The 27,667-nt window shown below is 43.6% G+C and overlaps 1 protein-coding gene across 15 annotated transcripts in view; it reads right to left on the bottom strand.

Annotated features, from left to right (window-relative positions):
* LOC110504152 (formin-like protein 2) overlaps positions 1-27,667 on the bottom strand; it is an 88,258-nt gene that overhangs the window by 49,467 nt on the left and 11,124 nt on the right. For all 15 annotated transcript variants that reach the window (XM_090229629.1, XM_036974303.2, XM_090229623.1 and 12 more), the window contains exon 2: positions 5,870-5,953. In XM_090229629.1, the coding sequence (XP_090085755.1) occupies positions 5,870-5,953 (84 nt within the window). The remainder of the gene's footprint in view (positions 1-5,869; positions 5,954-27,667) is intronic.

Genomic DNA, 27,667 nt, shown 5'->3' with positions numbered 1-27,667 from the left:
AATAAAAACAGCGTGGCGTGCTTCCCAAATGGCACCTACAGTGAGGGGGGAAAGTATTTGATCCCCTGCTGATTTTGTACTTTTGCACACTGACAAATAAATGATCAGTCTATACTTTTAATGGTAGGTTTATTTGAACAGTGAGAGAAAAATTTTATAAATTGATTTGCATTTTAATGAGCGAAATAAGTATTTGACCCCCTCCCAATCAGAAAGATTTCTGGCTCCCAGGTGTCTTTTATACAGGTAACGAGCTGAGATTAGGAGCACACTCTTAAAGGGAGTGCTCCTAATCTCAGTTTGTTACCTGTATAAAAGACACCTGTCCACAGAAGCAATCAATCAGATTCCAAACTCTCCACCATGGGCAAGACCAAAGAGCTCTCCAAGGATGTCAGGGACAAGATTGTAGACCTACACAAGGCTGGAATGGGCTACAAGACCATCGCCAAGCAGCTTGGTGAGAAGGTGACAACAGTTGGTGCGATTATTCGCAAATGGAAGAAACACAAAAGAACTGTCAATCTCCCTAGGCCTGGGGCTCCATGCAAGATGTCACCTTGTGGAGTTGCAATGATTATGAGAATGGTGAGGAATCAGCCCAGAACTACACGGGAGGATCTTGTCAATGATCTCAAGGCAGGAGGAGGAGGAGGAATGCTGCCTATGACCCCAAGAACACCATCCCCACCGTCAAACATGGAGGTGGAAACATTATGCTTTGGGGGTGTTTTTCTGCTAAGGGGACAGGACAACTTCACCGCATCAAAGGGACGATGGACGGGGCCATCTTATCTTGGGTGAGAACCTCCTTCCCTCAGCCAGGGCATTGAAAATGGGTCGTGGATGGGTATTCCAGCATGACAATGACCCAAAACAGACAGCCAAGGCAACAAAGGAGTGGCTCAAGGAGAAGCACATTAAGGTCCTGGAGTGGCCTAGCCAGTCTCCAGACCTTAATCACATAGAAAGTCTGTGGAGGGAGCTGAAGGCTCGAGTTGCCAAACGTAAGCCTCAAAACCTTAATGACTTGGAGAAGATCTGCAAAGAGGAGTGGGAAAAAATCCCTCCTGAGATGTGTGCAAACCTGGTGGCCAACTACAAGAACCGTCTCTGACCTCTGTGACTGCCAACAAGTACTAATTCATGTTTTGCAGAGGGGGTCAAATACTTATTTCCCTCATTAAAATGCAAAGCAATTTATAACATTTTTGTCATTCGTTTTTCTGGATTTTTTTGCTGTTATTCTGTCTCTCACTGTTCAAATAAACCTACCATTAAAATTATAGACTGATCATTTCTTTGTCAGTGGGCAAACATACAAAATCAGCAGGGATTCAAATATTTTTTTCCCTCACTGTATAGGGCTCTGGTCAAAAGTAGTGCACTGTAAAGGGAATAGTGTACGATTTGGGATGTCCCCCCCCATTGTTGGTGACAGACAAGCTGCATATGTTGCTGGTAAAATGACAGGGGAATATATACGTGGCAGGCCATGGCGTACGGAAAGTATATGAGATTTATAGGGGGACATATAAAAGAGTTCCCGCGTGGTCTATGACAGCCATAAAAGCCATCTGTGGGAGGAGGATCGTGATCTGAATTCCATCTGAGCTGTCGTAATAGTAGTAGAATCCCTCCTCTGCACCTGCAGCATGGGGCCCGAGTGGGACAGAGGAGAGGGATACCGCTGGGAGACGGGGGTTAACCGGGTGCAGTGCCAGCGGTGTTTGTAATATCCTGTGTGTGCTGTATAGCCACTAGATAAAGAGGAGGAGTGACTTCCTGGTAATTTGTACTGAGCTGCCATGTGAAGCCCAGAGTTCAAATCCTGCTGCAATGCGGAGGGGCGGAGAGGAATCTCTCTACCGAGTTCAAAGGGAGAGAGAACATACACTATACTGAGCAGGCAGGCAGCTTATCTATTAAATCATTACAATTCCACTATTAATGGTGAAGTTGATGTTTTATTTAACCTTTATTTGACGAGGCAAGTCAGTTAAGAACAAATTCTTATCTACAATGGCGGCCTACCCCGGCCAAACCCAGGCCAACTGTGTGCCGCCCTATGGGACTACCAATCACGGCCGGTTGTGATACTCTAGCACTGAGGTGCAGTGCCTTAGACCGCTGCGCCACTCGGGAGCCCAAAGTAAGCAAGCCTCTCTCTTCTCTGTTGCTGGATGAACGACTTGAGAGGCAGAGATAGTTCCAGAGACACAGCACTTCAATGGCTTTCCCTATCTAAAGGCTGAGGCTGGAAGCACCATTAATAACTCTCAAAACCATTCCTCAACATACCAGTCTCAACATTCCACCCACGTGGCATTGACAATCGGAGGAGCCAGGCACTATGTCCCAAATGGCACCCTATTCCCTGTATAGTGCACTTAAGTAGTGCATTATCGGGAATAGGGTGCCATTTGGGATGAAGCCATGATGTAGCTGAGAGAGGTCTACTGTGGGTCAAAGAAAGGCTCATTTGGCATTACATGATGAGGTCTCTGATGAGGATAATTGGACATTGGTCAATGCATCATGTTCTTCATGCAGGCCTACTTTAGAATAATCTCCTTTCCTTGTTTTCGTTGTGAGAAGAGCATCTTTAATATTTTATCGATCTTAATTGCCCTAACAAAGGTGTAATATTTCAACCCCCCTGAATGTTTTTTTTTTTCAAGAGAAATACTGTTGTACTAATGTACCTGTCGGCCTTGTTTCTCTGGCTACCCCTCCGAACATCGCAGTTGCCATGGTTACATTACAAAATGAGCTGTTGTTGTAATATGACATGGAAAACATTTTATTTGGCTTTAACACGGGTTAGTTATTCTGATGGCAAACATGAACATGCAGAAGTCTATTTTTAGCAATACCACCCAACTTTGTTTCCGCAAACAGCGAACAAACTGTTGGATCCCGCCTCGCTTCTCACTTCCAAACTTTCCCCTGGACAGAATTCCATCAGGCGATCTTTAAACAGCTAACTGATCACTCTTCACAAGGAGGAGAGTCATTCTGAATCTGTGTCCCGAATAAAAATCTGTTCCCTATAGGGGAGAGTGGGTTAAATTGAGCCAAAGGGGTAACCCACCCTTGTTTCTATGAAACCATACACAAAATAAACAATTTGACCAAAAAAATATACAATTTCATTGAGTCTGTGAAGGAAGAAACCACATGGATAAAAGTGGTAAGCAAGTTAGGTTTAAAAAAAACGTATTTTTCACCACGTCACGTTCATTTATTTTGTTAAGAGGTTTCATGATGCTTGTATCTAAACCAAAGTAGATAATTTTACTATACATCAGTATATGCTTCAATATGAGGCCCTAAACCTAACATGAAAGTGCATCCTTGTAGCTGTGTGGGCTAATTTAGTCAAAAATGTTTGCCGTGGGGTAAGTTGAACCAATAACCATGGGGTAAAATAAGCCAATGGTTGAGCCAATGGCAAGTGGAGCAAATTGAAGTGTTTTCTTCACAGGTGTAATACAAGGCATTATCACTGGGATATGAGGTAACAACAGGGCCTGACCTATGTTAAAAGCACTACCAAAAAAAAATGCTTAAAATGCAACAAAAACAAAAAGCGATTTCAATTGTGTTTGTGAAATAAAGATAGACATGGTCTAAAAAGGTAGTGGTATTATTTCATTCAGTACAGAAACTTACCGTCCCGCGGCTCAACTTACGCCATACCCCGGGAGACCACTGTTTTTCTACAATTTATGTTTTCAAAACTGCAATGTTAACAGGAATTCTGATTATTTCTAAGGATACACAGCATCCTGAAATATATGATAAAAATCTTTGTTAGAAAGAATACTCTATTTCCCTTGACGGAGTGTTACTGCGTGTAAAAACAAAAGGACTCAACTTACCCCACTCTCCCCTGTAGTACACTCGTTTTGACCAGAACCCTATGGTACATGGACAAACATAGTACTCTAAACAGGGACTATGGAGCCATTGAGAAATGCCAGACAACTTCGCTTCACTTGACGTGTGACGCTGACAGGAATTTGAACTCCGGTCACAATTCAAAAACGTGTCAACACGTCAAAACGACCAGGCAGCAAACTGCATATTTTGCCCACTTCCCCACTCTGTCTATTGTGTTCAGGGAGGCTGCGTATCAATGGTATCCTTAGCCTGAGCGAGTGCTTGGTGGTCCCTCTCTCCCTCTCGTCTTTTCACTCTGCTCGGGGAAGCAGAAAACACAAGGGTTCCATCCCAAATGGCACGCTATTCCCTATATAGTGCACTCCTTTTGACCGGAGCCCTACTCGGTCTGCTGAACACACCGTGAAACCCCTGTCATCCTTCCCTCCACTCAGTGTAGAGAGTGAATGTACTGCTTTCTACTGAATCATCTGCACCCCAGCAGGGCCACCTCACCAACTTGACCAACTAGGGAGGGGCTTGGGGGACCGAGGGCCACACACACACACAAAGTGCCCTCTCAGTTGTTTAGACTAGCGACTTGAGTCAGAAATGGACCAGCCATACGGCAGTTCGGGCAAATGCCAGATGGGCTGGTCCATCTTTAGCATCTTTTTATGGCTGCAGGGGCAGTATTGAGCAGCTTGGATGGAAAGGTGCCCATTGTAAACGGCCAGCTCCTCAGTCTCTGCTGCTAATATATGCATATTATTATTAGTATTGGATAGAAAACACTCTAAAGTTTCAAAACTGTCAAAATATTGTCTGTGAGTATAACAGAACTGATATTGCAGGCGAAACCCTGAGGAAAATCAAAACAGGAAGTGGCTTCTATTTTGAAAACTCCATGTTCCATAGCCTCCCTTTGCTGGATTTAAAGGGATATGAACCAGATTCATTTCCTTCCTCAAGGTGTCAACAGTCTTCAGACATAGTTTCAGGCTTTTATTTTGAAAAATGAGCCAGAACGATAACATCGCGTCAAGTGGTCACATGAGTTTTGCTCGCGCAACAGAATTTGGATAGGTATTGCTTTTCCCTCTCCTACTGTGAAAGACATTTGCGGTTGATATATTATCGATTATATATTTTAAAAACAACCTGAGGATTGATTATAAAAAAAACGTTTGACATGTTTCTGTGGACATTATGGAAACTATTTGGAATTTTCGTCTGCGTTGTCGTGACCGCTCTTTCCTGTGGATTTCTGAACATAACATAACGCGTGAAAACATCCGAAGATCATCGGATAAACTATTAATTTGATTGCTCTTCTGATTTTTGTGACCAAGCTACCTGATGCTAAGTGTACTTAATGTTTTGTCGTGCGATCGATAAACTTACACAAACGCTTGGATTGCTTTCGCTGAAAATCGTAATTTCAAAATCTGACACGACAGGTGGATTAACAAAAGGCTAAGCTGTGTTTTCCTATATTGCACTTGTGATTTCATGAATATAAATATTTGTAGTAACATTTATTGAATGTAGCGCTATGCTATTCAGCGGTTCTTGATGACACTTATCCTGATATCGGGATTGCAGCCATAACAAGTTATTTAGCTAATAATTTGGATCTAGGAGAAAAAAATGGTCCGGTGTGGGGGCCTCCCTCGGGGGGAAAAAATGGGCCGGTGTGGGGGCCTCCCTCGGGGGGAAAAAATGGGCCGGTGTGGGGGCCTCCCTCGGGGGGAAAAAATGGGCCGGTGTGGGGGCCTCCCTCGGGGGGAAAAAATGGGCCGGTGTGGGGGCCTCCCTCGGGGGGAAAAAATGGGCTGGTGTGGGGGCCTCCCTCGGGGGGAAAAAATGGGCCGGTGTGTTCTAAATTTTGATTTCTGGTCCAAGTCCGTCCCTGACTGACACAGTAGATTCTAAACTAGGATATTGTGAACAGGTTAATGAAGGTGAGTAAACAACATCCCACCTGATCACAGATAAGTTCCCACTTCTTCTCGTTGTCGTACTGCCGCAATAGTCGCGCTTTGTCTGGAGGAAGGTTCATAGAGTTCTGAAAGAGAAACAGAGAAACATCGCAATTATAAAATGTACGAAACGTCCACCCAAAATGGCAGATGCCACAGTCAGACCTGCGTCCCAAGTGGCACCCTATTCCCTGTATAGTGCACTACTTTTGACCAGAGCCCTATGGTTAAGGGGTGACGGGGCGAGGACAGAGTGTCTCCCCCTACTAAGGAGTCTGACTCTGGGACTCTGGGGCTCTCTCTCTCTCATATAACAAGCAGCATGAAGCCCCACTTAATCCCCCAGGCCTCCCCAAGGCACAGCACGATGAGTGTTTGGTGCTGTGCGCGTGTGTGCGTGCGTAATCATTCTGTGGGATTGCATTTTATGCACACAAACATGCAACCGGCGGGATCACATACTGACAGAGTAAGATAGGGGTGGGGGGCAGTGCGGGAGGGGTTGGATTAGTCTACGCAGTGCTACGTCCTCATTGACAAAATTCAAACTGCTTTCTGGCGTTGAAATGGGTCCTCTGCAATCGGCTGTGGTTGTCTCACATGCAGTATGTCATCTTAGATTTAGCTAACGTTACTGTAGCTAAACCACTCAATAAAACAAACTGTAAACATCCAACCGAATTGTTTAGCCACCAAGACAACTTTCTGCTTCGTTTTGTTTGGTAATTGGGATCTCAAACAGAAAGCTACTTTGTTAGGAGGATTTGAAAGTGACTTGCAGCTGACAGTAATGTGTTGTACTAGAGGCTTACTATTCAACACCCATGTGTTGGTTACATGTGTAGAGTGTGTGTGTGTGTGTGTGTGTGTCTGTGTGTGTGTTGGTTAAACTGCTACATGTGTAAAAACAAGACCTCCATCATCCATTGCACAACCCCTTTCTTTTTCCGTTCGCTCGCCCTACTTTCAAATAACATCTGCTTCATGTAACGCCCCCCCCCAAAAAAAAGACTGCAGTTGTCTCGTTTTGGCCCCGGACCCGACTATACCCTACCCACAAGTGCATTCGAAAAGACTGAAACAATTAGCTGGTGCTTAAATCGCACCACCCACCCAAATTCACGGGGCAGTGCACGTACACTCACTGACGTACACAAAACACACGTGACCATAACATATTCTAAATACTCAGAAACAACACATTTTATATGAATGAGTTAGGCTACGACCTATTATTCTTTTGATATGAAAACTACACTTTCAACAAACAACCTAGATTTGGTAGAACATGTTTCGTTTCGTTTGAGTGATCGTCAGTCTGTGTTGTGAAACACAACCCAATAATTAATGGGCAATTCCACAGTAACAGAACGATTGCTAAGGCCTTTCACCTTCGAATATGTGGCAAACAATAACCAATGATTGCAATGTTAAACAAACCGTACAACACTGTTGCATAGAGTCGCACGGTTTGTTTACTTTGCAATCATTGGTTTATGTTTTATTTGACATACATTTAAACGTTTTGAGTGTCTGCATTATTCTGTTACCGTGGAATAGCCCACTATGACTGTTGGACATGTCTCGGTTATAAACACAGGCTACCAGTGGTGCAGGGTGAATGTTTTCCACTGCTTAAGGAAGACAAAAATTGGCCATTTTACAGTGTACAGTTTTGGGTTCTTTTTTCTCTGTTTTAATTGGCAGGATCATCTATCAATGTGTGTTCAGCACTGGGACCGGGCTCTATGTTTTTCCACCGCAGAATTTTCCAAAGTCGCATGGCGAGGAGAGCGACTGGAAGACGGATGGAGAATATCCTGGGACTGTGTCGTTTTCCATGACCGAGTGAAACCAGGATACGGTCGGGAGACGGAGAGTAACCCCGTGTCTCAGTCTAAGCCATATGTGTGTGGAAGGGCCTGAGCGACACAGCAGGCATCAGGGTTGGGAAGGAAGGTGATGACATGCCAAGTGTTGCCTGGTAAAACTAAAAAAAAAAACACCTGCAATTCTCTTATTCAACAAAAGAAGATATAAGAGGGATGGGCCAGTGTTCAACATCCTTCCCAAAATGCATTTAACCGGATCAAAATGACCATGCATAACACGAGATCAATCTACCATACAGGCTTAACTTTACTGTACGGAACCAGTAACCGGGGAAGATTTCGTCTGGTCAAAAACATGGTGTACTTTATAGGGAATATTGTGCTATTTGGGACAGGTACATCATTCCAATGAGTGTCAATCGTGTGGGCTTCATGTGCAAAAACACAACACTGAATAATACTGTAGTATTTACTGTAGTGTTTTTGGGGATTTGAGCGTAGTATACTGCAGTATTCGCTGTAGTGTTTCTGCAGAGATTACTGTAGTATACTGTAGTATTTACTGTAGTGTTTCTGCAGACATTACTGTAGTATACTGCAGTATTTACTATAGTGTTTCTGCAGACATTACTGTAGTATACTGTAGTATTTACTGTAGTGTTTCTGCAGACATTACTGTAGTATACTGTAGTATTTACTGTAGTGTTTCTGCAGACATTACTGTAGTATACTGTATTATTTACTGTAGTGTTTCTGCAGACATTACTGTAGTATACTGTAGTATTTACTGTAGTGTTTATGTGGACATTACTGTAGTATACGGTAGTATTTACTATAGTGTTTCGGCAGACATTACTGTAGTATACTGTAGTATTTACTGTAGTGTTTCTGCAGACATTACTGTAGTATACTGTATTATTTACTGTAGTGTTTCTGCAGACATTACTGTAGTATACTGTAGTATTTACTGTAGTGTTTATGTGGACATTACTGTAGTATACGGTAGTATTTACTATAGTGTTTCGGCAGACATTACTGTAGTATACTGTAGTATTTACTATAGTGTTTCTGCAGACATGACTGTAGTATACTGTAGTATTTACTATAGTGTTTCTGCAGACATTACTGTAGTATACTGTAGTATTTACTATAGTGTTTCTGCAGACATTACTGTAGTATACTGTAGTATTCACTATAGTGTTTCTGCAGACATTACTGTAGTATACTGTAGTATTTACTATAGTGTTTCTGCAGACATTACCGTAGTATACTGTAGTGTTTCTGCAGACATTACTGTAGTGTTTCTGCAGACATTACTGTAGTATACTGTAGTATTTACTGTAGTGTTTCTGCAGACATTACTGTAGTATACTGCAGTATTTACTATAGTGTTTCTGCAGACATTACTGTAGTATACTGTAGTATTTACTGTAGTGTTTCTGCAGACATTACTGTAGTATACTGTAGTATTTACTGTAGTGTTTCTGCAGACATTACTGTAGTATACTGTAGTATTTACTGTAGTGTTTATGTGGACATTACTGTAGTATACGGTAGTATTTACTATAGTGTTTCGGCAGACATTACTGTAGTATACTGTAGTATTTACTATAGTGTTTCTGCAGACATTACTGTAGTATACTGTAGTATTTACTATAGTGTTTCTGCAGACATTACTGTAGTATACTGTAGTATTTACTATAGTGTTTCTGCAGACATTACTGTAGTATACTGTAGTATTTACTATAGTGTTTCTGCAGACATTACTGTAGTATACTGTAGTATTTACTATAGTGTTTCTGCAGACATTACTGTAGTATAATGTAGTATTCACTATAGTGTTTCTGCAGACATTACTGTAGTATACTGTAGTATTTACTATAGTGTTTCTGCAGACATTACTGTAGTATACTGTAGTGTTTCTGCAGACATTACTGTAGGGTTTCGGCAGACATTACTGTAGTATACTGTAGTATTTACTATAGTGTTTCTGCAGACATTACTGTAGTATACTGTAGTGTTTCTGCAGACATTACTGTAGTGTTTCTGCAGACATTACTGTAGTATACTGCAGTATTCACTGTAGTGTTTCTGCAGACATTACTGTAGTATACTGTAGTATTTACTATAGTGTTTCTGCAGACATTACTGTAGTATACTGTAGTATTTACTCTAGTGTTTCGGCAGACATTACTGTAGTATACTGTAGTATTTACTATAGTGTTTCTGCAGACATTACTGTAGTATACTGTAGTATTTACTCTAGTGTTTCGGCAGACATTACTGTAGTATACTGTAGTGTTTCTGCAGACATTACTGTAGGGTTTCGGCAGACATTACTGTAGTATACTGTAGTATTTACTATAGTGTTTCTGCAGACATTACTGTAGTATACTGTAGTATTTACTCTAGTGTTTCGGCAGACATTACTGTAGTATACTGTAGTATTTACTATAGCGTTTTTGTTTTATTATCTTTTGTTTCATTATCTCTTTTTTTTTTATTAGCCTGTGTTACCTTGTTTGGGCGCTCTCCTTGAGGAAATCTGCTGGTCAAATACTAAAAGAGCAAATTGTCAATAACCTGTAAGTAGGTAAGACTGGGCTTCTGCTCTTTTCTATAACCTGTAGGGAACGCAATATACGGTCTATACTTGGCATGTAGGTTTCTCTCTCATGGGTGGCAGTAATTGGGATATTGGGGGAGGGGAATAGCGTATCAATACAGTGCGTAGTACCGTACTCGACAGTACAGTACAAAACTATATAGTCAGTACTACACATGATTGAGGGAGACTGCAGAGTTCTACACTACAGTAGTATTTGTTTCTCGTGGTTGATGGCTGCTGGGGGGGGAGGGGGGGAGGCCTTGTGAGGCTACAACGCAAGCACTCGTGATCTTAATAGCACTCGTCTGCCTACTAAGCTTGCCATGCCCTCACTGTCTCCCACCACTGTACGAACAGAACATTACATTAGTATTCAGTAGGAGCACTGAGACGAGCAGCCTGCTGACTGGAGGGAATTGGAGGCAACTGAGCTCCATCGACTGTCTGGCCGGGAACCAGACTGCTAACATTGCTAGCTAGGAGCTACCCCCCTTTCTTTCCCTAAGATATATTAAAAGGGAACACTAGACCTGAGCAGCCCGTCACAATAAAGTGACATAAACCCGCAAGCAGTGGCCAGCATACTAAATACACAGAGACACTGAAACGCAACCCCTATACATCAATCAGATGGCATGTTCGAATTAGGGAGACGAAACAATTAATGAAAGTTAATTCCTCCTTCCTGCTGCCTTGTTATGTTTGGAGCCCGGCAGTAGCCCTTGGCCCCGAGACAGATGGATTTGTGGCAGTGTCACTGACGTAGGTGCAGTTAAATGAGCAGTAGTGCAGACTGCTGGCTGGCTGACTCAGTGCTGCACGCTCGGCCCTGTGGGCTAGCTTCCTGTCCTTGGTGATGCTCCAACTCAAGCAGAGGCCACTTCTAGCACCTTTATACCCCCCCCCCCCCCCCCTTCCCCCTAATGAGCTGTGACATGCTCTTATAGCGCCCGGTTCAGCTTTCCCTCATCGGAGGCTATGGGAGAAAGTGTGCGTGTATGGATAGGGTGTCGTTGACTGGTGAGAGGAAAGGAACAGCCTCACAACTCCACTTGACCCCCTCTCTCACCTACAAAATGGATGACCATCCTCAGTTCAGTAACATGCTCAATTTGTGAGCCAACTGAAGTGGCTTGTGGAGAACAGACTGCATTGCATGCCTAAATAGCCTAGGTATTGAGTTAGAAACAACACTAATGGTTGTTTTATGAGCAGTGGGATACACATAGGCAGTAGTGTTATGTACGCCTAGACATTTGCTGACAAAATATTGGCCATTAAACTTTGACGTGAACTTTATAGTCAAAATAAAATACGCCCAACGGGGATGTCATTGCACTACTCTTTAAATTGGCTCCCGGTGTTTTGAAGTAGCCTCCCGTTGTCAACACAATCCCAGTGTACAAAAAAAGCTGCGTTACACAAGTTAAAAAATAGTCTTGAACAAACTGAAAGGCAGAGATAGCTAATTCGGCAGAACGAAACATGCGTGTCATTTCTTGGCCTTCCCGGTTTGATTACCTGAGGTATTTTCTGTACACGGGGCTGGTCTTCCTCTTCAGCTTCTAAAAGGGTCTAACGTTTTCGCTAACATCTAGGCAATACATGGTCCGTTCAGTAGTAGCAAGCCGCATTTGGTGTAAATGTGTCTTCTCTGAGGAAGAAAGGTCAATCCAAGGTCACATTCGGCCTCGTGAAAACACAAGGGTCTGTGAAGACTTACTTCATACTACTGAATTGCAAAATCCCCCGCTGAGAATAGGAGCCCATTGGTGAAGGACATTCTCCTTTTGAACTCCTGGCTTAGAACTAGAAGTGTGACGGATATCCGGCAACCCTGGCCCGCGTGGCACATAAAACACACCATGTGGACAACCTTCGTGAAATACACATTCTCTGTGTTTAAGCGGTGGACGGGAAATCCAGTCCCCTCCGTGCACCGCGAATGAGGACCTCCATTGACTAACGACTCCATCACCTTTAAATAAACAGCCCAGATGTTGATTTAAACTCAGTGTGCCATACAGACCACAGACACAGGGGACCGAGCAGGAGCTCTGCGCCAGCCTCCCATTACATGAGTCATACAGGCCAGGCAGACAGACAGACGGCACTTGGCTCAACCCTTCCATCTCCCTCCACCACCTCCCTGGAGGTCCAAGGAAAATGGCCTCCGACAGCTACAAAAAAACAAAACAAAAAAAAACACTATTTATTTCTTTTTTTTTGCTTCGTCTGCTGTCGTCCCAGACCAGCAGAGAACCTTCACCGAACATGGGCTATGCCTTCACTTTGAGATAGGCTACGTCAATTAGGCTAATTCATTTCTCGGCTTGGAAGAGTGAGTCAAGCTTTTCTAAGGTGAAAAAAAATCTGAAACAGGGCGTTGGATAAAAGCAGTATGCCAACTTCTTACATAGCCATGTGATTAGTCTATAAAAGAGCCAACTTGGGAACTTTGATTGCCAACCTTACTGAACGCACTGGTAAATCATAGGAAAATGGCTGAGGCCCAGAAGGAAGTTCAACAGCGTCTGTCTATTTCTGACAGGATTCATTAACCTTGTCTTCAAGAGGACAGTGACATCCTCAGTGTACACCCGATTGCCAGCTCTGAGTTCCCCTCTAGAAAAACACCTGCAAGTCATGCAAATATGTCAAAATGAATCAAACAAAACACCTATTGGGTAATGGAACTAATTAACTGGCCATGCAACATTCAACACATATATTTATTTGCTATATCAAGACAATCTAACCCTTAATAGAACTTCCAAAAATGCTTCATAGCATAGCTAGCCGGGCGCAGTACGAATCATTTAGACGCTCAGATTAACTTTTTACACGGACAACAAATGATTGAGAAGATACAAAAAGTGTCTGCAATGCAGCAACTCTCCCTGCCCACGTCCCCTCAGATAATTTATTTGCCTTGATTGATAAGACCCAGGGGACTGTCTAACTACAATGAGGGATAGCGCATGCCGCTCTCTCCTCCTGCCCTCCTGCCCTCCTGCCACTGATCCAGGACCTGTCGGATGATCTTCAGGACTGCTGGGTCCTCCTACCCGCCTACAGTGCAACCATGAGATCCGGGCCCGCATCCACTGCATGCAATCGTGTCAGGAGGATGCAGGGAGCTGTAGTATAGTTGTAGAATAGCTGTACTAATATTTTTTGTAGTATATCTGTAGTATACCAGTAGTATTTTGTAATACAGCTGTAGTATAGCTGTGGAATAGGACAGACTAGGAGAACGTACTGGAGGCTTTTCTGATCCTCATGGTTTGGCGAGATGGCTGTGCTCTTTGTTCAGCTGTCGCACAGACGCACACACAGCACTGAATCTGGGACTGGAGTGGGCTCCTCTTCAGCCACCCAGCCAGCCAGCCAGCCAGCCAGCCAGCCAGCCAGCCAGCCAGCCAGCCAGGCCTCTCCGCTTGGCTTTCCCACATGACTCTATTTCCTCAGCATTTCCTGAGCCGTGTATCCAGTCTGGTTTTCTCCGTTCCAGGGCCGACATGAGATGGCTTTCCCAGCCGAGGAGAAGGCAGAGTGGGTTGGATCAGTGCTGTGCTGCGCACACCAGACCAGGCAGTGTGAGGGGATAAACCCACAAGAGAAGAGAATGCTGATGACACGACGCCCGCTAATCAAATTCCATTCTGTTGCATAGTAGAACAATCAAAGCTATCGGCTCACATCTCTGTTGGCTTTTTGACTAAACAGTCTGTAGACCACAACATGCACTTTGATTCTGTAGAGAGTCAATTCCGGTATCGACGAGATGACGTAGCAACAATCATCTAAGAGTTGCTCAACATTCAGGGGTTGACTGTGTTCTCTCAGACGGTCAGACACACGTGGCTGCAACAGTCGGGTCATAATAGTGTGGATGACTGCCAGAGAGAGCCATCGGGCAGCACTTCGCTGTCCCTCCCTCAGGAGTTCCCTCCACTCTGGCCCTCCCTTCCAGTAACCCAGTCTGTCTGTGTCTCCTTGCCAAGCCCAGCCAAGCGTCCTCCCCTCATTAGCGCAGTGTGGCTCCATAATCCTCCAGTCTGAATTATGTGGGGGCACAGGTGTCCCTCGTCTGTCCTCAGATTAGCCATGTAATCCCGAGGACCCCCCTGCCCGGCCCCTGGCTCTGCCCCTGACCTAGCCCAAAACAACCACCCACCTCCATGACGGGATATGGCATACGTTTGGAGAGGTGTTCACAGGAATGTGAGCCGAAACAAATGTGGAGACATTTGCTGCAAGTCTGCTTCATCATAACATCGCAATGCTAATATGATTACTGTCGCCAACTTGGCGGCTTAATATTTTTCCACACATTTCAAGAATTTCAACTTATAATGTAGGCTATATCCTCCTTTGTCTCAACGTCCATGGCCAGAACGTGCTCCCAGGTGAATAGGTGTCTGCCAGGGTGCTATTCCAAGCTGAATGCCGATGAGCCTAATACGCTACATAAACTGCTTCCCTCATCAATAGAGCGCCTGAGTGTCCCTGTTTGAGAAAGAGTTACGTTTTGAAAATTACAGAATCAGAATACGAGACACATTGTTGAATGGATTAAAGTTGTCAAATTTTTTATTTTTATTTTTAAAGAACAAGAGCGCAAGTTGCGGAAGTGTGTCCGTCTCCACACTAGGTGGGAACCCATTTCAATCCCAACGAATAGAAGACCGTTTTGACACATACTTATGGTCCCGTGCGATTTGAAATCGACAACATCGATGACACTTTGCTTGAAATGGGGAGCGCACCTCGATGAAGATCAGGACTGGTAGTTCCAACCCTTCATCTTTTTCATCCTAATCTGCGTTGTTCTACGTCATCCCAAAGACGCAGCACGACGCAGCACCGCATAAAGCCACCGTCTAACCGTGGTCATACATCAGCAGCATTAGGCTGACGCTTTGCTGACGCCTTCCTCAGCTTAAGCTCATTGACCTCTCTGCAATGGTCTTTGCAAAGCAAGTCATTTTCAAAAACCTGGTAATCAACTTTAATGGCACCAGTACCTCATTGACGAAAGGTTCTTTAAAGGAGTCATGTGGGCAGAGGAGAGGCAGATTTAACTCTGTGAACTCTTGGTCAACACAGACTCACATTGATGAAACCTGTAGGAATCACAATGAAAATTGCCTGGGCATTTCATTAGCCCTTTGATTGCATACTAGTTCAGTAAGTGATTCATTGTATGACTTACAGGCCTGGTTATTTCTTAAGCCCGTTGGGTTACGGGCTCAGAACATGTTGGTCCAAACGATGGAAGGCTGACCAAGTAGTGATGCCTGATCTTTACGAAGGAGCTTTCTGAAAAAAAATACCTGCTATTTGTAGACTTCCTATCATACGAGTGTCTAAAATGTCTAGGCTAAGTTTGACGTTACTCTTGCATGCAGTCACCTTCATGAAGCCGAGAAGCATCCACCTCAGGATCTGATCGCAGTGACCTGATCGGCACCCTGGAGCTTCGAGGCCCGGGGGTCTGCCTCTACTTTATCATATCAGATAGCCCAAGACATAGTAGTTTACTGCTGGTTCAACAGGGCCAGTCTGGGAGCCATTAAGACTCTACCGTCAAGGCAGTGCGAGTCACATCCCAGGGAGGGAACATTCCTGACATGGTCCAAACCGTGGGTGGCAAGGCTTTCAACCGAGACACTGCTCACTCGTGACCGACCACGGCCATTTGGGTTTCATTTGGAGAAAGTGAAGACACTTTGTGATTTTTGACTGGGTTGTTAAGAGTGTAACTTGCAGGGGAAATGGCAACTTTTTTAAAAATATCTGTCAGTCACCTGGACACAGTTTTTGCCTGAAACGTTGATTTAAAATAATGAGATGGGTATAGAACAAGCCTTTACTCAGCACATGGTTATAATCTATTGATAAACTATAAATTGAGATTTAGAGCAATGTATTAGTTTCTTATTTAATCTGAGTAGGTGGCAAATCAACACTACGCACCTTGGTCCGGTTCATCTTGGTCCTGTTCATCTAACCAGTTCTGATACCCCTCTAAGGGCGTCTGGTTTGAGTGTGGGCTACGGTTCAGACATAAGAACTGCTAAATAGTTTCTCTTTCAGGCACAACTGTGAGGACGGAAACCTAAAAACCTAAAACCTAAAACATGTCTCTTTTTTCCCCGGCTCGCTGATGTGGAAAAGAGTTAAGTGATGGTACAGCGGATGGTACAGTAGCAGAAGGTAGCCTCGCCACCTTACTGGCCCACTTGTTTTCAGAGCTGTCAAAGCTGGTTAGCCTCTACCTAGCTACATCAGTGCCTCCTCCAAACTGGTCTCGGCAGCACCGCTAACAGTTCTGACAGTGCCAGGGACCCCAGTTCTGACAGTACCAGGGACCCCAGTTCTGACAGTGCCAGGGACCCCAGTTCTGACAGTGCCAGGGACCCCAGTTCTGACAGTGCCAAGGACCCCAGTTCTGACAGTACCAGGGACCCCAGTTCTGACAGTACCAGGGACCCCAGTTCTGACAGTACCAGGGACCCCAGTTCTGACAGTACCAGGGACCCCAGTTCTGACAGTACCAGGGACCCCAGTTCTGACAGTGCCAGGGACCCCAGTTCTGACAGTGCCAGGGACCCCAGTTCTGACAGTGCCAAGTACCCCAGTTCTGACAGTGCCAGGGATCCCAGTTCTGACAGTGCCAGGGACCCCAGTTCTGACAGTGCCAGGGACCCCAGTTCTGGCAGTACCAGGGACCCCAGTTCTAACAAAGAGAACTGAATAACAGATAGAAGGCAAAGGACCCATTTAACCCTGTAAAACTGACGCAGTGATCAGGCCCACATCTGAGACGCTCATCTCTTCAACTGAGAATTCGGAGGAGTTCCTAACAAAGGTAGCCTAGTGGTTAAGAGCGTGGTGCCAGTAACCGAATGGTAGCTGGTTCGAACCCTGAGCCGACTAGGTGAAAAATCTGCCGATGTGCCCTTGAGCAAGGCACTTAACCCTCATTTCTCCTGTAAGGCACTCTGGATAAGATGACTAAAATGTAAATGTGAAATTGACACTGAGCTACAGGTACCCACGGCAGAAATATGCACCCGTATCACAAACACATCGAGAGGTTAGGCTCGCAAATCAAAGCATGGGCCTAGTTATCTGGAAACTTAATACAAGAAAACTCAGCATTAGAGAAAAAAGTGGCCTATACGAAGTAACAAAATGTTTGAAGTATATCAACTAAAATAGGATGTTGACAGTGGATGTGCATGTTGTGGGAGGCCAGTCTTCAGTCCAATAAACCTGTAAAAACAGATTGCTGTAGTATTTGGAGTCTAAGGCGGTCACTGAGGTCTATATCAAACTCTGACAAGGCACGACCTCCCATTTTCACTGCAGATGTTGCTTCTGGCATGAGCTTACCCTACAAAACCCTCCTTTTACTCGGGCAGCTTCAAAAGGCAACAAATGTCTCAAGAGAACTTCGCCGGTCGGGTTGTGCATCAATCAGAACCGAGGGGAAAATTAGTCTGCAGGGCCTTCTCCAAAAGCCTAAATATTTTAGCATCAGTAGATCCGGGATCTAATAACTATGATAAGCAGAACCCACTGGCCACAAAATAGTTGAATCAACGTTGTTTCAATGTAATTTGTCAACGTATTGTGACGTAGAATCTGTGGAAAATACATAGGATTTTTGTTGTTATGACCTGGATTGCAGTTGTTTTGAGGGTGAAATTTCAACCAACGGGATTATGTCCTCCTTATAACCAATTTGACATAGACAATCCATGCATTTAAAGTTATTAGATTTAGCCATATTTTTTAACTTCTTTAATTCCAGTTAGTCATTTGCAGACAAAGTTAAAGAATAGGACTACATCAAAAATAAACTTTTAATAAAGTTTGATTTGATTTAGTCCTCTTCTTTGACGTTGATTCTTGGTTGAGATGGAGACGTGAATCCAACATAGAAATGATTAATTTGTAGACAAGCTGGAATTTGTTAACGAAACACAATTCAACATCACTTTTACAATACAGTAAATAGCATATTAACTTATGTTACCAAATGATATGTTGGATTCACGTCAACTGAACCAAAAATAAAAGGTAAAGAATGGGATTAAGCCCGTGTGTAATGAATAGAAAAAGGTGTAGGTTCACGCGCAGAGCGCGGCAGATGTTAATTAGGCCTTCACAATCTACACACAATACCCCATAATGACAAAGCAAAAACAGTTTTTTAGAAATGCTTGCAAATGTATAAAAAAAACTTTTGTTGAAGCACCTTTGGCAGCGATTACAGCATCGAGTCTTCTTGAGTATGATGCTACAAGCTTGGCACACCTGTATTTGGGGAGTTTCTCCCATTCTTCTCTGCAGATCCTCTCAAGCTCTGTCAGGTTGGATGGGGAGCATTGCTGCACGGCTGTTTTCATGTCTCTCCAGAGGTGTTCGATAGGGTTCAAGTCCAGGTTCTGGCTGGGCCACTCAAGGACATTCAGAGACTTCCCCCGAAGCCACTCCTGCATTGTCTAAGGGTCGTTGTCCTGCTGGAAGGTGAACCTTCGCCCCAGCCTGAGGTCCTGAGGGCTCTGAAGCAGGTTTTCATCAAGGATCTCTCTGTACTTTGCTCCGTTCATCTTGGCCGCAATCCTGACTTGTCTCCCAGTCCCTGTCGCTGAAAAACATTGCCACAGCATGATGCTGCCACCACCATGCTTCACCGTAGGAGTGGTGCCAGGTATCCTCGAGACATGATGCTTGGCATTCAGGCCAAAGAGTTCAATCTTGGTTTCATCAGACCAGAGAATCTTGTTTCTCGTGGTCTGAGAGTCTTTAGGTGCCTTTTGGCAAACTCCAAGCGCCCTGTCATGTGACGGTTACTGATTGGCTTCCGTCTGGCCACTCTAACATAAAGGCCTGATTGGTGGAGTGCTGTAGAGATGGTTGTCCTTCTGGAGGTTTCTCCCATCTCCACAGAGGAACTCTAGAGCTCTGTCAGAGTGGCCATCGGTTCTCCCCCGATTGCTCAGTTTGGCCGGGAGGCCAGCTCTAGGAAGAGCCTTGGTTGTCCTAAACTTCTTCTATTTAAGAACGATGGAGGCCACTGTGGACTTGGGGACCTTCAATGCTGCAGAAATGTTTTGGTACACTTCCCCAGATCTGTGCCTCGACACAATCCTGTCTCGGAGCTCTACGGACAATTCCTTTGACCTCATGGCTTGGTTTTTGACATGCACTCTCATCTGTGGGACCTCATATAGACAGGTGTGTGCCCTTCCAAATCATGTCCAATCTATAGAATTTACCACAGGTGGACTCTAATAAAGTTGTAGAAACATCTCAAGGATGATCAATGGAAGCAGGATGCACCTGAGCTCAATTTCGAGTATAATAGCAAAGGGTTCGAATACTTATGTAAATAAGGTATTTCAGTTTTTTAAAAGTTTTTTTTATCTTTAATGCATTTGCTAAAATGTCTAACAATCTGTTTTCATTTTGTCATTATGGGGTATTGTGTGTAAAAGTCACGGGGTCTGAATACTTTCACTGTAAATGTCTTCTTATGTAACCATAGAAGCGTGCATGTTCAAGATAGCAGGCAAAGGTCGCAGGTCTCTGGAGATCTTCACAATTGCTGTAACAATCTGCACAGAATCTCGAACAGCCTTGATCACTTGCACTATGTACACTCTTAGAAAAAAGGGTTCCAAAATTGTTCTGCGGCTGTCCCCATAAAATAACCCTTTTTGGTTCCAGGTAGAACTCTTTCGGGTTCTATGTAGAACCCTCTGTGTAAAGAGTTCGACATAAAACCCAAACGGGTTCTATCTGGAACCAAAAGGGGTTCTTCAAAGGGTTATCCTATGGGGACAGCCAAAGAAAGAACCCTTTTAGGTTCTAGATAGCACCTTTTTTTCTAAGAGTGTACTTTTAATGTCATCTCAAGTGCAATGCAGGTAATTTGGTTGTGCTATTAGATGAAGCACAGTGATAACACACTCAATTGTTGTATAAATACAAAATATCTCACATTGTATTCACAAATAACACATTTAGATGACAACTAAACCGAGAATTTGACATTGTTTTTCCATTGGAATTTGGTTGTGCTTTTAGATGGTTGAAAGCATACTGATAACACATTGGGAATTCAACAAACTTCTGGCTGTCTTTTTGAGCGGGTGAATAACGTTTTAAATCTCATTGATTAACATCTCAACCAAATATTACCCAAATTTCCACACTGAAATGACGTGGCGTGCTCAGTGGGAATGGCCTTGCGCTCATAATGAAGTAGACTAGGCCTACAAAGAAGTAAACTAGATATAGTCTGGCTGTAGGGTAAAAAGGGCATATACTTAATTTACTGTCATTTAGCCTACTGTAACCAGACCTTTTCAAAAAATGGTGTACTGTAATTTTGCTCGAAGCAGAGGTATGGAAAATGAAGGAAATATTTTCTTAAATGGTCTGGGATTATTTGATAGAGCCAGTCACCATTTTGTATACTGTCAGAAGTATAAAAAAAAAAACTTTGATAGCATGTAAATCCTTGGAATCAAAATGGCAACACTAGACAACATAGCCTCTGGTGCCAGGACACAGATTCTAATTTATCTGAATGACCTCAGTGTAAAATGTTTTCTCCTGTTTTAAGAGAGCTTGAAGCATGGTTGGCTTTAATCACACGGTTGAACTTCAGATAAAGTTCAGCTAGAACATAAAACAACTCAAAATGACAAAACAGAAAACACCAACACTTTTACATAAGACAGTCTAAACAGTGTCTCATATGGTGCCGTTTCAAACAGCTGTCACCTTGGACTGTGTACAGAACCACTCCATGAGGCAGTTTACTTCAGAGGCAGAGTAACAGCCTCCTCTCCCATTGTTGTGGGGCCTGTTGTTGTGCCAGTAGGGCTGGACTGGGCCACACTGAAGACTGGCTGTAACTGGCTGTGCACAACATAAAGGAGCCAAGCTGGACCATGTCTAACTTGCCTCACCCTACACCTGCTCATTACGCTAGGGTAGATCAACAGCTAAGAAAGAACCAACACAAAAGACTGCTGTTCTAGACTCAATCATTAAATCAAATAAAAAAATGTAATCACATTATATTTGTCACATGCGCCGAATACAACAGGTGTAGTAGACCTTACCGTGAAATGGTTACTTGCAAGCCCATAACCAACAATGCAGTTAAGAAAGAATTGACTAAATAAACTAACGTGAAATATATATATCTATATATATATATATAGATACATAAACTCAGCAAAAAAAGAAACGTCCCTTTTTCAGGACCCTGTATTTCAAAGATCATTCGTAAAAATCCAAATAACTTCTCAGATCTTCATTGTAAAGGGTTTAAACACTGTTTCCCATGCATGTTCAATGAACCATAAACAATGTATGAACATGCACCTGTGGAACGGTCGTTAATAGAGGTTGACCGATTATGATTTTTCAACGGTGATACCGATTATTGGAGGAACAAAAAAAAACAGATACCGATTAAATCGCCTGATTTTTGTTTATATATATTTGTAATAATCACAATTACAACAATACCGAATGAACAATGAACACTTTTATTTTCAGAGTCAGTAGAAAGGTCTTTTTAGTGTCCTAAGTTTTCATAACGATGACCTTTAATTGCCTACCGCCTAATTATACATAAATAACATCTATTTAGTCTCAAATAAATAATGAAACATGTTCAATTTGGTTTAAATAACGCAAAAACACAGTGTTGGAGAAGAAAGTAAAAGTGCAATATGTGCCATGTAAAAAAGCTAACGTTTAAGTTCCTTGCTCAGAACATATGAGAGCTGGTGTGTTTCCTTTTAACATGAGTCTTCAATATTCCCAGCTAAGAAGTTTTAGGTTGTAGTTATTATAGGACTATTTCTCTCTATACCATTTGTATTTCATAGACCTTTGATTATTGGATGTTCTTATAGGCGCTATATTATTGCCAGCCTAAACTCGGGAGTCGATAGGCTTGAAGTCATAAACAGAGCTGTGCTTCAAGCATTGCGAAAAGCTGCTGGCAAACAGAGGAAAGTACGGTTGGAATGAATGCTTACGAGCCTGCTGCTACCTACCACCGCTCAGTCAGACTGCTCTATCAAATATCAAATCATAGACTTCATTATAATATAATAAACACACAGAAATACGAGCCTTAGGTCATTAATATGGTCAAATCCGGAAACTATCATTTCGAAAACAAAACGTTTATTCTTTCAGTGAAATACCGAACCGTTCCATATTTTAGCGAACGGGTGGCAACCCTAAGTCTAAATATTGCTGTTACATTGCACAACCTTCAATGTTATGTCATAATTATGTAAAATTCTGGCAAAAAAAAGTACATTCCTTGTTAGGAAGAAATGGTCTGACTCTGCTTACACTGAACGCAAGAGAAGTGACACAGTTTCAGGCACCGCATTGATTATATGCAATGCAGGACAAGCTAGTTAAACTAGCAATATCATCACCCATGTGTAGTTAACTAGTGATTATGTTAAGATTGATTGTTTTTTATAAGATACGTTTAATGCTAGCTAGCAACTTACCATTGCTCCTTGCTGCCTGCACTCGCATAACAGGTGGTCAGCCTGCCACGTAGTCTCCTCTTGGATTGCAATATAATCGGCCATAATGGGTGTCCAAAAATGGCAATTACCGATTGTTATGAAAACTTGAAATCGGCCCTAATTAATCGGCCATAATCGGTCAATCTCTAGTCGTTAAGACACTAATAGCTTACAGATGGTAGGCAATTAAGGTCACAGTTATGAAAACTTAGGACACTAAAAAGGCCTTTCTACTGACTCTGGAAAAACACCAAAAGAAAGATGCCCAGGGTCCCGCTCATCTGCGTGAACGTGCCTTAGCCATGCTGCAAGGAGGCATGAGGACTACAGATGTGTCCAGGGCAATACATTGCAATGTCCGTACTGTGAGACGCCTAAGACAGCGCAACAGGGAGACAAGACGGACAGCTGATCGTCCTCGCAGTGGCAGACCACGTGTAACAACACCTGTACTGGATCGGTACATCCGATCATCACACCTGCGGGACAGGTACAGGATGGCAACAACAACTGTCCGAGTTACACCAGGAACGCACAATCCCACCATCAGTGCTCAGACTGTCCGCAATAGGCTGAGAGAGCTTGGACTGAGGGCTTGTAGGCCTGTTGTAAGGCAGGTCCTCACCAGACATCACCAGCAACAACGTCGCCTATGGGCCGTCGCTGGACCAGACAGCACTGGCAAAAAGTGCTCTTCGCTGATGAGTCACGGTTTTGTCTCACCAGGGGTGATTGTCAGATTCGCGTTTATCATCAAAGGAATGAGCGTTATACCGAGACCTGTACTCTGAGGCGGGATCGATTTGGAGGTGGTGGGTCCGTCATGGTCTGGGGCGGTGTGTCACAGCATCATCGGACTGAGCTTGTTGTCATTGCAGGCAATCTCAATGCTGTGCGACACAGGGATGACATCCTCCTCCCTCATGTGGTACCCTTCTCCTGCAGTCTCATCCTGACATGACCCTCCAGCATGACAATGCCACCAGCCTACTGCTTGTTCTGTGCGTGATTTCCTGCAAGACAGGAATGTCAGGGTTCTGCCATGGCCAGTGAAGAGCCCGGATCTCAATCCCATTAAGCACGTCTGGGACCTGTTGGATCGGCGGGTGAGGGCTAGGGCCATTCCCCCCAGAAATGTCTGGGAACTTGCAGGTGCCTTGGTGGAAGAGTGGTGTAACATCTCACAGCAAGAACTGGCAAATCTGGTGCAGTCCATGAGGAGGAGATGCACTGCAGTACTTAATGCAGCTGGTGGCCACACCAGATACTGACGGTTACTTTTGATTTTGACCCCCCCCCCTTTGTTCAGGGACACATTATTACATTTCTATTAGTCACATGTCTGTGGAACTTGTTCAGTTTATGTCTCAGTTGTTGAATCTTGTTATGTTCCTACAAAAATGTACAAAAATGTTAAGTTTGCTGAAAATAAACGTAGTTGACATTGAGAGGATGTTTCTTTTTTGTTGAGTTTATATCAAAAAGTAACACAAAAAAATGTGCGGGGGTACACGTTGTTGAGGTAATTTGTAAAGTGACTATGGATCGATAATAAACAGCAAGTAGCAGCAGTGTAAAAATAAAGGGGGGGTTCAATGTAAATAGTCCGGGTGGCCATTTGATTCATTGTTCAGCAGTCTTATGGCTTGTGGGTAGAAGCTGTTAAGGAGCCTTTTGGTCCTAGACTGGGCACTTTACAAAAACAACTCAGCAGGACTGGTTAGGTCTAGAAGTTAGGTTTGAAAGAATGTGAGTGATTGAATTTACATATATTTAAACTAATTCAAATTACTAGGCTATAGCTTAGGCTACAAGATTTGCTAACTTGGCCCAAGTCATTTATGTCTACCTATACAGTAGCCTAACTCTCTAACATCTCTACAGCCCACGCAAAAGCATGGTATAAAATTAGACATTATCCAAAACCCCCGCCAAGGCGCAAATGCCCAAATTGAATTGAGCACAACAACAACAACGATTGCAGTCCCCAACGGTTTCGACCCAACGCTTCTTGCACAGATCCAAAAGGCTGGTTCCCACACAACCAGAATATTCTGTGCCAGCGGAGGGAGCAAGGCTTTCAAGCTCTGCTGGCTGCATGCAGTGTAGGCTTTAAAAAGCACATCACACACCACAGCAGCCTAAGACTTGTGACGGGTTTGAATGGCCAATGTGCCTCTGGCTGGATCACTAGCCCTACTACTTCTCACCAGTAACAGTTTAGTGTTCCTCGCATCCACGGCTAGTTAGGGACCTTGGTTCGGCAGCATTCTGGACTTCCGACACCACGTTGCCTGTTGCCTCTCAATCAATCCCCTGAACGACCCAGCACCCCCAGTGATGGGACGGAAGCAGCCCCAGCCTCAACGCTGTGGACGGAGCTGGCCCCTGGACCCGGAAGGAACAGCCACAAGCCTAGCTGCCTGTCGGGCCGGGGGTTAGTGCCAGGCTCCGTCCTCCTACAGAATAACGAGCGGCTTTGTTCCCCAGCTACTGTTAGCCCTCTGCTGCATAGAGAATACCCATTGTTCTGCTCTTTTAATGCAGAGTCAGCATGAAAAATGCAAAGAATGCTGGCTATTCATTTATTTCTTCTTTACCTCTGTTTGCATTTCCTTTCTCAAAAGATATACTGAGTGGCCAAAGAGAAAGGTAGGATACTTTAAAAAGGGCTAATTGAGAACACGCCTAGCTGGCTCGACCAAGGACGCTTGAATTGAGAAGAAAAAATTACTTTTCCAAACTGTAGCCCACGTTTACAAAAATGGAGCAATTCGCAGATCATGGCCCTTTGGCTGCCTTTAAGCAAAGCGGCTTATATGTAATCTGGTCAGACTATTGAGAAGTCTATAACAAAAGCTAAGCCCTTAGCCCCATATGGCATTTAAGCAAGTCCCAAAAACTGCCTCGAACTTCTCTGCCTCCCAGGCAAGCCAGGGTATACAGCAATGGCTAAATCAAGATGTGTCCGTGTTTTAACATGGTGAACACGATATTTCCATGAGAGGCCAGTGGTTACTTGAAGCAGAGGGAAAGCAACATAGGCCTAAAAGGCTACATTTCTGCTGCGTCGTGTCACCTTCCTGTGTTCCCATGTGAAGCGTACACATTGCATGTGACTCACATACTCTCGGGTAGATTGATGATTTCCCAATGGTTTAGATCAGGGACGGGTAACCGCTAGCCTTGTTTTAGGGCCGTGGATCAATTTTTCCTTTTTCTTAAAAAAAAAAGGGAAATCAATCGCGGTCTCAACTTACTGTTGCGAGTTAGAATAGTAGAATACGCCAGGTACAATTTTGAAAATGTGGTTGTATATCAGCAGTTTTTCTCTTATTATGTCGGCCAGCTATCTACACTTGTAGTTATCATGGTCGAATTACTGGATGGAGGGCGTCCCATTGACCATCAGATATCATGTTAAAAACGGCAAACATTTGTCTCCATCCTATGTCAAAATGTGTAGAATTGCAGGAAATTAGCTGTAAAACTGCTCATTTTTCTGTCCGCCCCATGGCGAAATGTGTAAAATAGCAGCGAACTTGCCTTAAACAGATATTTTTTTTTAAAATCGGGGCATAATGTGTAAAATTGCAGGAAATTAACTCTACGTTTTTTCTCTTCGTTGTCAAGAGGGGGGCATTAAAATGCTTTGCTTGCAAGGTGGGGTGGAAGTGGGGGTGGGGGGAGGGGGCAACAACATTTAGCTTAGGGCCTCCAAAAGGCTAGGGCTGGCTCTGACTGCATGTGTGGGTATGCAGATGTGCAAGCCACTGCAGCGCCTCTTGACGAGTTTACATTGTTTTTGGTGGCCCCCATGCCCATCAAAGTTGCCCATCCCTGGTTTAGATAATAACCATCACAAGTAGGGGACTTTCTAAAGACACAAAAGCTATTTTGTTTTGATTCCCTTAACTGATTTGCTAATTGTTGGAGTCATGCTTGATGAGAAATGAAACACAGTTAAATCAGTTGAGAAACAAATTCAAATGTACATCACTTGCCCTTCAGGAGAAAATGTCAACCTTGTTATGTTTAGGAAACAGGGAAAAACATGATTTCCAAACCTTTAGTCTAGTGCGAGCCATCTCTTTAATTCTTGTCGAAATGTCGAAACAGCCAACACTCATGTCATGGGTGCTATGGCAACCAGGTAAGAGCGTACAGACATGCTCCTGAGTGAAAGAGACTACTAAATGCCAAGCATGTTCCCATAAAAAGTACACATTTTGTATGAAAACTGTGCCTTACAGTGTAATGAGCCGTCTTCGTCATGCTTACAAAAACAGAGGGGCTAGCCAGTGATCAATGGAGGGACATTCAGTATGACAGAGCTCACTAGAAAATACAAGAAACTATGGCAATGCAAGCAACTACAGCAAGGGACAAAGCAGACTGTGCCGAAGGTTACATTAGATAGACAAAGTATAATTTGGCTACACTGTTCATGAAGTGACAAATAGGCACAAATACAATACCAGTAAAAAGTTTGGAAACACCAACTCAATCAAGTGTTTTTCTTTATTTTTGATATTTTCTACATTGTGAAATAATAGGGAAGACATCAAAGGTATGAAATAACACATATGGGGCTAGCCAGTGATGGCAAACTTTTTTGAGATTCTTAAAAGTAGCCACCCTCTGCCTTGCCCTTGATGACAGCTTTGCACACTCTTGGCATTCTCTCAACCAGCTTCACCTGGAATGCTTTTCCAACAGTCTTGAAGGAGTTCCCACATATGCTGAGCACTTGTTGGCTGCTTT

This window comes from Oncorhynchus mykiss, chromosome 3 (assembly GCF_057628025.1).
Source record: "Oncorhynchus mykiss isolate SJ-2025 chromosome 3, ASM5762802v1, whole genome shotgun sequence".
NCBI lineage: Eukaryota > Metazoa > Chordata > Actinopteri > Salmoniformes > Salmonidae > Oncorhynchus > Oncorhynchus mykiss.
Note: the sequence above shows the minus strand (reverse complement) of the source record. Positions and strands in the feature narration are given on the sequence as shown.